Here is a 13790-nt window from a genome sequence, read left to right as displayed (position 1 = left end):
GAGTTTTAAGTTATTTATTGAAACGTTTAATAACTTTTCGAACGGAAGCCTAAGCCGTGATACATTATTTACTTAGAACGCCATTAACAAGATAGAACGCAACTATATCGTCTTGCACAATATTTCCTTTCAATTTAAAGGGACTCTTGTACGATTTTAGGGTCGGACATTGAATAAAAATGCTAAAAAATGTTATCTTCGATTTTAAGTTTGGTGTTTGTTCAGAAAAGTAAGTAAAATAACTCACATCCAACAATGAAAGTGTAAAACATGTTGGTATAATCCTTGATTGAGTACCTTTAAGCCGCAGGATTACATGACAGTATTTTATGAAATGTTTTTTACAATTGCATCTTATACTGAGAGTGCCAAAATTTGACTGATAAAAACAACTAAAGTACTGTTCTAGGATATTGTACACACTTTTGATGATTTCTTAGGTTGTGATTCAATGATGGTACGAAGTTTCTTGATTTCTTCTATGGTCTGTTTCGACGCCTGGAAAAGATTGAAATAAATCACATGTAAACAATCTATAGTAAGATACCTTTCTTCTCTCAAAATCCAGAAAACGATTGGCGCCAGAACTGAACACAAGTTGCTATAGATGAGATATCAAATACTAAAATTACGATTTCGTAAAACAAACATCATTGTATAATTACAATGCACTAAATCCAGACAGAATATATTAACTCAGGATGGTATTTTGTTCGCTGATTCGTCACTTATTAGACATTATTATTATTATCTTTACTTGCGCATTTTGACAACCAACTTATTTTTAAACGGCAACCAAATGTAAACGCAGAGTTTAAAGCGGTTGTGTATGCTTCTTCTTTAGCTTTACTAACAATATTATGGCATTCATACATTGAGAAGTAAAATACCACTTTTGTACTAACCTCTGCTCCTTGGACCTTCGCATGTTCAACTTGATGAAGTTTTAATTTTTCTATTTCGTCTCGGAGTTCTCTAATTGTACCAAGCAATTCTTGTATTTCTTTTTCCAACGAGTTTCTCTTACTTTGGTATTTCTTAAACGGTATGATAACAGTCTAGTTTTTTGCGAAACAGCATCAAAATTACATAATTTAATGTAATCTGTATTCTAATATGATAACTTTAACGATAAAACGAAATTTGAAATATATATATAGGATATTTGTTTGTTTTATTTAATTTCACTCGTGATCATAGAAAAAATACATTTTTTATGTTTTTCTATGACACTCGTGAAATAAAATACCATCTTACACTGAAATAAACATATTTTCTGTTTCTTTTATGCTTATTTTCGGAGTATTATTAGTTTTTTTTTATTTATTTCTGAATTACCCCCTTTTTGAAAAGGTTGGGTTTTACGCCGCTACCCGTTGGGCGACCCTCATGCATAATTATAGCTGTTAACTTTTCTATTTTCGTTTTTTTGGGAAATAAGTCTCTGCTATTTATTATTATAGCTTATTATTCGCTCGCTTTTTAGTGCAAAGCTTTATGTACAGTAAACAATGTAGTTTTATTATTGCACATATGTTCCAAAAAATAAAGAAAACACTTTTATTTTAAGATGGGCATGAATACATAAACAAATTACTACGCCGCTATTTAATGAATGGAAATTTGGAAGGTCAAATGTGTTAGCAAAAAATTGCGGATACTCATTGGATTTTAAACATTCTTCTTCGTTTAAGACTTCATGTGTTTCATAGTAAATTCATATTCAGTCATCTTACTGTCAGAGACCAGTCTGTTTCGCTTTAAAAAAGGTTTGTTTTCCAGATAAAGAGTGAATGCCACGCTAGTTTGTTGACAAATTTTGAGGTGTGGGTGGGGTAAAAAATATCGGATCTATCTGTGAATTGTTGTGTGAATTTTCTAGGAAGCTCATTTTACGTACTACAACGGCAAACCGTTTAAATACATTTGAACGATGATATAAAATTATATTTAAGTTCGAACAGTTGTTTTTGTCTGTAATTTGTTTGGTATGAAAGTAAATGTTCGAACATTCAGCTTCAAAGATCAGGAAAATGTTTGAAAAACGCGATAACCGGTAATAGACGGTAAGTTGGTAATTTCAAAAAATATATTTATTTAAATTTCTAAAACATTTCTTTAATTTATTGACGTCCAGTGTTCTATTTTGATCAAATCAAGTCACTACAAAGGAATTTTAAAGTAGTTCTGAAAGTTGATATTTTCACTCCTCATTTTGCAGTGAAAATATCAAATATATATTTTCACTGTTGTTATTTCACTGTTTAAACCCCATATTTCATCGTAAAGCATGAAAGAAATATATATTTGATAATTGTTTCATTTCTTTCATGCCTTTCGATGGAATATGGTGTTAAATCAGTTAAATAACGAAAACGAAAATTTCAATTTGATATTTTCTCTGCAAAATTAAAAGTCAGCCTATCAAGTTCAAAAACTACTTTTAAAATCCAATGTTTTTACTTCCCCTTGATCAAAACTACACAAGCCACTTTCGAATTATCCATCAAGTGAAAATGACTTGTTTCTGAAAGTGATGGGTGACTGTATACCCATGTATAATGTATCAAACTCTAAAACTAAAAAATGTTTTGTCCAATGATTTTCCGCAATTGTTTTGCAAACATATTCCATCTTTCATATTTTCAATAAAAAATGGAGGCATAGTAATTTGGTCATGTATTGACGAACCGGAAAAAGAAAATTGACAGCTACTATATTTTTGCGTGAGCGGCGTCCCACGCTTAGCGGCATTGAAAACAATCTTCAAAACGGGAGTATTTTAAAAAAATAAATGAGAATACTAATAAAACTCCAAAAATAAGCATAAAAGAAACAGAAAAATTGTTGATATCAGTGTAAGATCGTATTCAATTTCAATCGTGTTCATAGACAAACTATCGCCACTCGTGAACATGTGTTTTTCTTTGACACTCGTAAAATAAAATACGATCTTACACTGAAATCAACAAATATCCTTTATTTACTCCATTCCACGAATGTCCATACTTTTTTGTAGAAGTTGTGTATAGCCCGAGTGTTCAATGTATGCACCCCGCCGTCTCTTCGCTCAAAGGTGCCTTGAAGTGTGCTGTAGAGCTGCCCATTGGTGTTTATACGACTTCCTTGCACAACGATACATATCACAACGGAGTACCATCCTGATCTATACCCTTCTGTAATCATCAAGTTCGAGATTAACAGGATCGACACTTTCTTTATTTTCCAGGGATACTAAAGGGACACCTCACGTTGGAACCAAATGTCCCTTTTTGAATCCCTTCGAAAGTCTTGAAAGTTGTTTGTGCGATATTTTTATCTATATATCTTTTATACATCACATGCAATATCTTGTTTCCGGTTTAATACAAGTTTTTTTCTGTATTGCACATGGTTATATAACATTGCTCTTATTGTTCAGAACAAAAAGTCACTCTAAATGTTTCTAAACAAATTAATTGCCAAAAATAATTGCTAATTTTAAAAAAGTGTATCATTGAGTTTGCGAAAGGTTTCTTGGAGTTCGCGAAAGGTTAGGTTTCTTTGTTTGTATTTGCTGATTATTTCCTTATTTTTTATCCTTGAGCTAAAATGAAAGTGCATACCGATATGCTTTTATCCAAATTACAATGAATTTAATACAAATGAATGAAATAAAAATAATATTTATCTATAAACAAATTGAAACCCAAACCAACGGATTGCACTAAATGACCTCCTGTGCTAAATTAACCGTAAATAAAATATTGTGAATTAATTTCTGCTTCGACTTATTTAACATGTATCTAACTTTCACTCAACGGAACACCTGACGATGGTACAGTGGAACAGTATGCTTGTGAATAAACATTTATCGATTATTTTTGATAAAAACTAATTAAACTATCACATTGATGTACATTTAACATGTACACGATCAATGCTGCCTTAAATCGCTCAACTCGTAGTAATAAAAATGTCCACATATACTATGATTTACCCGCTAAATATCCGCTTTCATCTGCTACGGGTATAATGTCAACGGAGTAGTCTTTCGGGAATATATTCGGCTTTATGTCTTTGATTGCCTCATCAATATCACACTTCCTTTGATCCTCCTTTTTTTGGTTCAATTGATAGCCCTTCACGTGACATAGGGTTAAAATAAAATATGTCCTTATTTAAAATAACTCCCTAGGGTTTTCACCACCTTATAAAAAAGAAGGCTTGCAATGAGAGCGAAACAGGCGTTTTAAACTTCATCGTTATCTTTAAAAACCGTATATAATCTAGATTCCCGTTTTTTTTTGTAGTTCGTACAGGAAATAGAAGGGATATCCTGATAGGCGTAAAAAGATGTTTGAACACCTATCCAAAGTTTTCTGCTGAACGTCCGGCGCAATTTATATGTATATTAGTGATATACTTTACCGGTATCATCGACTCCTATATAGAGAGTCCCGTTTTTATGGCTGTTGATAAATGCTGACACATATTTCGCCACATTGGGACGAAAGTCATTTTCGATAAACCGCGGACCTTCTTTGAACTCCGTGCTTCGATCCTCCGACCCTAAGTGTTCTCCAACCCTGATAAAGAGAAAACATTTTCTTAAAACACTCAGTGTCGATGCATTTATAAATGTTAGTTTTTGTGACATCATTTACATCCACGCCATCGTCAAATTGACATCGGATACCCACAATCAACCATTTCGGTAACTGATGAATTGTGTTTAACGAATGGATTTAATATTCGTGGGGACCCGGCGATGGTATTATATGTGTTCGTGTGCGTCCATCTTAAACCCAATGTCAGTTCAGCTGTCGTGGATTTGAGAGCAGTGTGTGTAGTTTTGTTTTAGGTCTGTGCAGCTGTTTATTTAGCTGTTGTTCGACTACAATGTCCCAATGCCACACGTTATATATGTCTTTCCAAATTTGAATGCAAAAAATACAAATTCTTCCTACAATGTTACCAAGTACAAAACAAATGTCCTACAGGAACTCCTTTTACATGGTTTTTAAAATGGTTCACGAGGAAAGTTTCATGTTACTTTAAAAATTTGGTTGAAACATTAACAGTTGTGTATTTAACTCTTATTAATAGCCACACATCTTGTCATGTCTCTATACATGTAGAGTTTTGATTCGAGTTCTCTTATACCGAATAAAGCCTAAAAACCCTGCCCTACACTGTTTAAGAGTACAACAAACATGTACTACAGGAGTTCCTGGATGCGCCTTTTTAAAATAGTATATCAGGGAAGTGTTTTAATGATTTTATAGTTTGGTGGAAAACAACAACAGTTGCTTACTGTTGTGTACTTAAACTAAGGTCAATAGACGTCTTGCTTTTAAGCCACACCCCTGTACATGTAAGCTCTTGATAACCATTATCTAATATCACTAGTACTAGAAATAAACACTTAAACCGTAACCACGCATAACTATACTTTGTTGAATACACAGAAATGATTACTCTATAATACACATTAGGATGCGGAATCACGTGACTTCAACGGGGTTCTTATATGGATCAGCACGAGTCATAACTGATGTAAACAAACAAGAAAGTAACGTTAATTCCTATGTAACCGTTTTAGAGAAAATATATGGAAATAGTTCATAGCCTAATAAAGACTATGCTATTTTCTGTTTCAACAAGTGTGAAATATTTTAGATTTGCTTGTATTTTAACGCTGCAATTCTTGGCCAAAATGTTTTACTCGACGGGATTTTGCAGAACGATGCAACGCTGTATGCGCCGTGAGTCATTGTTTTGAATATATTTCTTAATAATTAGTAATATTTAAGAAGTCAGACATGTGTTAACAATTATTTTTGTTAATTTCTTTCATTAAACTAATGGTTTATTACATGTCTTTAAGATCTTTGAATGAATATCAAATTTTCAAGAAATGATTTGTAAATGTGAATTTTATACATGCTATTGTTAAATTGAATTCTTCTCACCTAAATAAAGACATTTTAGTTAATTCAAAGGCTTTACATTATTACTTAATAATATAATTTATTATAACATGATTATTTTATTTTACTCAAAAGTTTTAATATCTCCCTTAACTGTGGCGATAATTCATTCAACATTAAACTTTTCTTCTTTCATGAAGTTAATTTATATTCATCCATTTGATTGATTATGAAACGTTAAATTTATGTTCTAGGTAGGCCGCCATGGGGATACATCCATAATACCCATTGTCGCTCTGTAAGAGACGGAGTCGGCCCACGTTTGTTTCACCAAATGTTTACAAAAGGTGGATAAATTGATGGAGTGATGAATACATTCAAATCGAACACAATTCATACTCCAGCCAACCCCGTTATCTGTACTGAAAACATTAACTTTAAATAACTTTACTGTTAATGTCCAATTTATCATAAAACTGTTAGATAAAAAAAAACGTGATTACATGTGTTGCTGGTTGGATCCATTTTATTTGTTTCTGACGTCATTATAAACCACTCATTATTTTTTCATGATAGTAGACCTGTCTACCTAAAAATCTTTTTTAATGGAAAAAAACGAAACAACTGCTAAAATAATTTTCAACTATGTGGTACTTCGGTTAGTAAGTTTCAATGCATTGTACACATCGATAACAAAGGACCGAATTCAGAACTATCACTCTCACTCACACTCAATGAGTTAATCCTCTGTAATCACATAACGGTCGAGATATTTTCGAGTGGAAGGTATATCCTTATTCACAGGTGTGAGTGAGACTCAAGTGTTTTGCGTGAGTGGCACATTTGTGAGTGCTCGGCTAGGCCACTTGAACCACCCTCGAGGATTGATTGTGAATAGGAATTGAATGAGTGTGAGTGATAAATGTACATGGCAAGTGAATATATCAGATATGTGGAACAAATAAGTGACATCCTCATTCCTAGAAAATATTTAAGAGACCGGGATAATCCATTGAAGTGCATGTACTTCAATAACGTGGACTTTTTAATGGATGGACCAATCACATATTTGTTTTCTTTCATGCCGATCTTCAACGCCCAGTAAACGTGATGATTGCAATTCAACGACGGCTGAAAGAATAGGCAGCTTAATGTAGTTAGCGGTCTAGCGGCGTAAATTAAGCGGCCTAGCGGTCTTGTGGCCTAACGGCCTTGGGAGATGGCGGCCTAGCGGCCTAAGTTTGTTCACTATTTCAAAGTACTACTTCAAAGCATTTTTACATGAGATTTCTTCTAAAACAATGCTCAAATTATTATTTTTTTGTGCAATATTCATCACTCTGGAGCGATTAACATTTTTTTTCAAAAGTCGATCAAGCAGTCCATGCTTAGCGGCGTGAAGTTAGCGGCCCAGCGGCCTAGCGGCCTAAAATTCCCTAAAACTCAATCCAGCAGCCTAAAAAATGGGGGGGGGGGAATGCTGATATTCGCTAAAAGATATTGATTTGTGAATAAAAACATTTATCAGTGTTGTAGAAAAGAACGCAAATAAAATCTTCGAAAAAGGAAACAAGTTCAGGCCGCTAGGCAGCTAGGCCGCCCGGCCCCGCTAACTTCACCCCGCTGGGCCGCTAACTTCAAGTACATGGTAATGCGCAACATGTTCATTTCAGAGCGTGATCAGAGAATTGATATGTATTTCCCAGCATACAGTCAGTTGGATAATAATAATAATAATAATAATAATAATAATAATAATAATAATAATAATAATTATTATTATTATTATTATTATTATTATTATTATTATTATTATTATTATCGTCTTCATCAACAGTTGTCCGTTAATTTATTTAGTTAGTTTTCACTGCGAGGTGTAATTGTCCGATTAGCAGTACATTCATTCGCTAATTATATCCATGTGCTATTTATTTTTATTTTTCCAACTTTCATCTTTTATTTTCAAACGTTAAGACCGCTTTATGCAGACTACAAAAGCAAGATTGTATACGAATACATATTCAAATCACGTGATTCAATGGAAAACGGCTAAATATTAAACAAACATGCATTTTAACGCATTTTGCATCACATATTTACAATCCAAATTATTTATGTTTTATTAACCAATTGCTTGAAACTGTTAAATTCAGTTTCAGAATAATAATTATTGTCATTTGTTTGTCGCCATATCTAATAATAAGGTACTCAAATCTCAAATGAACACATGTTGACAGTGTATGACACCACCATAGTCAAACAGATAATCCGTTATGATCATGAAAACATACATGTATTTGTACTGTATTGGTCACTTGATGAAGTGGAGTGTTAGCAAGTCGTGTGAATATGAACAGATCACTTGAGTGTCACTCCCCTTATTCCACTCAAGTGATCACTTGAGTGTCCCTTACGGGAATGTGGTTGGAGTGTGAGTGAGAGTGGATGTTCTGAATTCGGCCCCAAGTTTATATCAGTTTTCGCCATTTTTATTTTTTTCGCTATTTCATCATAAGGTGTACAGCCCCTTTAAATACTTCTAATTTCTAAGAAATGTATACATAACAAAGACTCACGGCGCACACAGCGTTTCATCTTTTTTTACATATTCCCGTCAAGTTGAAATTTCGGCCAACGAAAACAAGCAAATTTAAAATATTCCACACTTTAAGAAGCAGAAAATATCATTGTCTATTATAGGCTAAGAAATATTTTCATATCTTTTTTATCTAAAAAGTTGTGTAGGAATTAACGTCACTTTCTTGCTTGTTTACATCGGCTTTAAACTTTAGTGACTCGTATGAGAACCCCGTTGAAGTCACGTGATTCCTCACCCTGTTACCTGAACATCTTCGGCAAATGGTAAGAAGGTTGTGCCTGCGCCGGTCCAGCCATTTGGGCTATTCTGATTTTAACCCCTAATGTTGTTCTTTCAATATCTTCTTCCAATTGCTCATCCGCTTCCATTTAAACAGCCTTGCCCCAATTTCTCGAAACTTCTTAAGCTTAACAGGCTTAAGTAGCTTATTTCAACTAGCCAAAATACATACTTAAAATTGATTTTGATAAATAAAAACAGTTTATTGTGATTTTCATACAGATAACTCCTATATACCGTCTAAAAACTCTTAAAAAAAGTAAAAATAACGCACATTATAGAAACACAAAATTGAGAGCTTAGGTTAATCCTGTCATAAGGGACTTCAGAAGTTTCGAGCAATCGGGGCCAGAACTTGATATTCTAATAAATCCCAGTTTAGTTACCGTTTACCTCATGCACTTTATATTTCCTATTTCAGTTTATTAATGCAATTCCGACAGCGCACAAATATATGGCGTAAATAGTTGTAAATCCTTTATTCATGAGGTTTGTCATTAACACTGTGGCACTTATTGTATTGAAATCAAAAGAGTGTTATCTTACTGAATGCTTATGATTGTTTGGTATAGTATTTCATCGATAATACGACACATAAAGAAATCGTCTTATGCACCAATAACAATGACTAATTAGTATTATTGATTGAAAATATTCAATGTTTATGTTTAATTATCCTAGGCTCATAATTGAGCATATGAGTTTATAAACACAATACAAAATAACAAAACACAAGTGAAATTGAACGGGTTCATGTTAAAACTTTCGACTACTGACTTGTTTTGGTATTATTTCATATATGCAAAATAATGCGGAGATAAAAGGATATTGCGAAGAAGGTTGCGCCCGCGCTGGTCCAGTCATGGGAGGTTGATGATGATTCTGAACCAAATTTCGGTTCTTATTATTTCCCCTACCTATTTCTACTTGCATGAAATGCAGAACATGACTCTGACTTTTCGCGCACTGACACCAGATAATTATCTTGATTAATGCCAATGGGTTTCGCATTAAACTATCTAGAAATTCATAGATGTATCCTCTAACAGAATTCAAAATAACGCCCTTGCACAAATAACAATGTCTTATCTGTTTAACAGTCCTAGTTGTCAATGTAAACAATTGACTTTCGATAATGAAATTCACAAAAACACAATGCCTTATTACAAGTTTAAGGCTTCACTATTCTATATTGCGCTACAAAGTACAAGGTATTACGTTTCAACGATTTGTAAATACACGTTTACCACAAAAAGTAATTTATTTTTTGATGCAATGTTTGTAAGTTCTGTTTAATGTGTTATCACATGTAGGAAATTTTCTTTTATTTGATACAACAATCAAAACACATGTTATCTCATATGAGTACCAGCACAAAATTTTATTTCAAGTTTATCAGCCCAAATTTGGAACACATATTAGTCAGTGATAAACTCGAATGTATGTTACGCTCTTATTATTTCAATAATATGACGAAAAACTGGCGATAGCGGATAATTAATGTAAGCCATTCAATGCACTAAGAAACTATTTGTGGCTCGAAATTAAAGTGCACGTTGCTAAATATACATATGCACATGCAAAACATAAACTTTCTTTAATGACTTCGTCATCGAAAGGCCAGACAATTAAAATGCTTTACAAAACTGTGATATACGAGTATATGTTTGCTTAAAACTATTGTACTTTCAGGGAATATTTTCCAAATCTCAGTTTATCAAACGGATAAAGTTTGTTGTGCATATAGTTGTCATTACGCCTCTCAAATCTTACGTGCAGGTGTTCATATATTACGATGAAATATTGTACGTTCCGAATTTTAGATTGTTGCAGATAATTCAAGTTTATTTATTCGTTTTTCCGCATCATTTTTTTATATTGAAATAAATCTCAAATCTAAAGTTTACGTTTTGATGTTGGAGTGGGGTGTCATTTTAATATGCCCCCCACCCACTCAGAAAACCTAAGCATATATTGACATTTCAACGTAATATAAGCATATGTTGCGGGGTCTAACAATATGCCATCAATGCTCTAAAATAGTATGTTTTGGTAAATTCTAAAAAAAAATAATCCCACAAATTATACAATTCTTGGAAAAATGAATATGTGTAAGGTCTCGCGCTAGTGCTGTAGACACTGGTTTGCTTCTATATACTATGTCGTCACATTTTTAAATTTTAGTTGTCGCACAAACTATAAGGTTATCATGTAATCATATCGGCAACTATAGTAATGGCAGGTAGAAGTATTTTTCCGTGGCGTTTAAGAGCTGTTGCAGCACAGAATAAAAAAGGCATGGCATGCACCTTGCGCATTATGAGGTATAGGGCGAGCAAGGTAAAACTAGTATTCTGTTTTGTATCTTTTACAATTTATTATATACCCATCATAAATGAAGTCATTAAAAAGTAGTGCTTCATTAAAATGCAATATATCATGTCATAATATATCTTTAAAGTGATTAAAACCAGACATATACACACTAAAAGGGTTTTAGTACTGTGTTTTAATCCGGGTTGTATGCGAACATCGTGGGATTTTGCAAAACATCCGCTCGAGACGAATAAACTTGCGAAAAATACGGTTGGCATACATGTGTAGATCATGTTTATGTTTCCTAAATAAAATGTTTGACTGCGTATGTTGATAAAAAGCTACTGCACACCACACATCACCATCGTTTTATTTCATTTATTTATCCTTTGTTCAATTTTCTATTTGGTTATAGGCCACTGATGCCTACATGTAGCTATGCCTATGCACGATGTTCTTTGTCCGTGTACACGTGAACACTGTCCAGCTCAAGAATGGGGAATTTAACAAGAACAGTAAGTGCATTAAAATATTAACTACTACTACCACATGTTGGTCAGTTGTTCAAATAATTACAAAGCACTAGATTTGGTATTTGTTTAAATGATTTGGTATTTGTTTAAATGATAGATGTTTTCTTAAATACGGTTTGAACTCGAAACACCTCCAGAACGTTATGAATAAAACAATTTCAACACAATGCAATACAAAGCAGCCTAGTCAGACAGAAGAATGAAATATCACATAAGATTTTGCGAATTTGCGGGGTCGTTCACATCGTCACGTGATAAGTGGGTACGCGCCGTTTGGCGTCATCAGGTCGAACACTTCGTCAAGTGATTGCGTCAGATATGTTCTCTAAATATGAGAAAAACACAATGAATGAAAGCGCAGTTCTATCTTATGTGTCATATCGGTGTATGTAGTTGATTCATTTGGTCAAACATAGAACACATTCATTTACGTGTCCGTAACTTGTGGTATTTATGGAAACAATTAAAGTGAGAGTAAAGATATAGAAACGTATACAAACTACATTCTTGAAATGAAGAACGGAGGTCACAATGTAACATGTGTCATGCACGTCTTTTTATTGTTTAGAGAACAAAAAATGCGTTTGCTGTGGCAGCTTAATAGTGAACAAAAGGGAAAATACCACTTCTTAACAGAATCTTGGCATAATTTGCAACAAATAAAAGTTGAATTCAAGGAAGTATGTAAGTATATAAACAGGTGCTTAATTCCCTTTTTGTCGGATAAAACGTGTGGTGCTAAGGCAAAAAAACAATCTTTTTACCGGATACTGCATTTACTCAAGACGTATGCAAACTAGCTTATTATTATTTTATTTTATAGCTTTATTTATTTATTCTGGATTTTTTTATATTTCATTTTTATAAGTTTAATACACGGACAAATACTTATGACTGGATTGCCCAATTGACGACATATTTATACACAGGTTGAATTAAAACGTTAATTTATTATTGGTTTATAGCTTGTGAAGACAACTTCTCCAGTAACCACCATGGATTATAGTGTCTCTTGGTCCCAGTGTTTAATGTAATGGAATCCAGATCGAATATCCTAATCTGACGAATAACTCTAATAACAAAAGCGTGATGCTCCTTTTGAATTACAGAAAAGCTAGTTGCCTTACCGTTTCTACTTGAAAAAACAAAAACAAATATTTGTCAATTAACACCACAGGCTTGCTTTATTTTACATAACATTTCGTTTATGTTTTGTTCGACGTTGAATTGCCCTTTACACAGGCCATATATTCAGTTTCAACGAATTTTATTCAATACATTTGTGTTGGAGAATATCTGCACTAAACATGTTTGTCCTTGAGCCATTGTAAACCGATATGTTGACCTACAATGCAGTGTATTTATTAATTATTAAGGGCATGTCACTGTGCAAGAGTTAAAACCATTTTATTTTTATTTAGAATTTAGGTTCATGTCACTGAGCAGAAACTATTTAATTTTATTTAGTGTTGAGGGTCCGGATTCAGCATGCATTATGAAAAACATCATTTGCTGCGTGTGCATGGGTAATACGGAGTTGAGAGTACTTCCTGAGTATGCTTTGTTTTAAGCTGTTTAACCAATATTACTTGTGACTTCGTAGTGATTACATCTGTTTTAAAAAATACATTTGCAATTTTGAAAGCACGAAATGAATTATTATGTTTCGATATTTATTTGAATATCTTTCGTAATTGAAGACATCAAGAAATCCAAATTCATTTTTGATGTGGACCATGTTAACACAAAAGCAGATATATATTGTTTTCAATTATTTCCGAAGAAAAGCAAATGCTTTTTTGAGTGAAAATTTAAAATGAATTTCTTCAAAAAACCTTGCTTGCTCCTTATCACACCAAACCATTTTGCAATGGATGTAGGTTTTTCTCTTGAACATTGTTGTTCATTAAAACTAAAGAATGAACGTTTGAATTTCTTTAATGTTAGTTCTTCATCATCCTATTTTTCTCTGTGTTAGTGCCTTAATGGATATTTTTCATTGTCATTTAGATATCATTTGTCCATCTGTTATGCTTATGTTCCAATCTCACCGAAGTTTATTTCATCCGTGATTCTCACTGTAGTTTCCGTTGTATGACTCTAACGGACTGTTCAGTGCTGATATAAATGTTGATAATAAACATAGTTAAA

The 13790-nt window shown here is 33.2% G+C and overlaps 1 protein-coding gene across 4 annotated transcripts; it reads right to left on the bottom strand.

Moving 5' to 3' along the window:
• On the bottom strand, nucleotides 1–9326 carry LOC128205916 (uncharacterized). 4 transcript variants are annotated; one of them, XM_052907977.1, is made up of 6 exons: nucleotides 9177–9326; nucleotides 8755–8945; nucleotides 4411–4568; nucleotides 3010–3176; nucleotides 906–1037; nucleotides 1–498 (listed from the first exon to the last, which is right to left on the bottom strand). In XM_052907977.1, exons 2-6 carry the CDS (start codon nucleotides 8877–8879, stop codon nucleotides 406–408), a joined length of 675 nt encoding a protein of 224 aa, XP_052763937.1. In that variant the 5' UTR covers nucleotides 8880–8945; nucleotides 9177–9326; the 3' UTR covers nucleotides 1–405. The 4 variants fall into 4 exon arrangements, with proteins under 4 accessions (XP_052763937.1, XP_052763936.1, XP_052763935.1 ...); XM_052907976.1 differs by having other exon boundaries at nucleotides 9184–9287; XM_052907975.1 differs by having other exon boundaries at nucleotides 8755–9039; nucleotides 9177–9245.
• Between the last annotated feature and the right edge of the window lie 4464 nt (nucleotides 9327–13790).

This window comes from Mya arenaria, chromosome 10 (assembly GCF_026914265.1).
Source record: "Mya arenaria isolate MELC-2E11 chromosome 10, ASM2691426v1".
Taxonomy (NCBI): Eukaryota; Metazoa; Mollusca; class Bivalvia; order Myida; family Myidae; genus Mya; species Mya arenaria.
The sequence above is the reverse complement of the archived record's forward strand: the minus strand, read 5'-3'. Positions and strand labels throughout refer to the sequence as shown.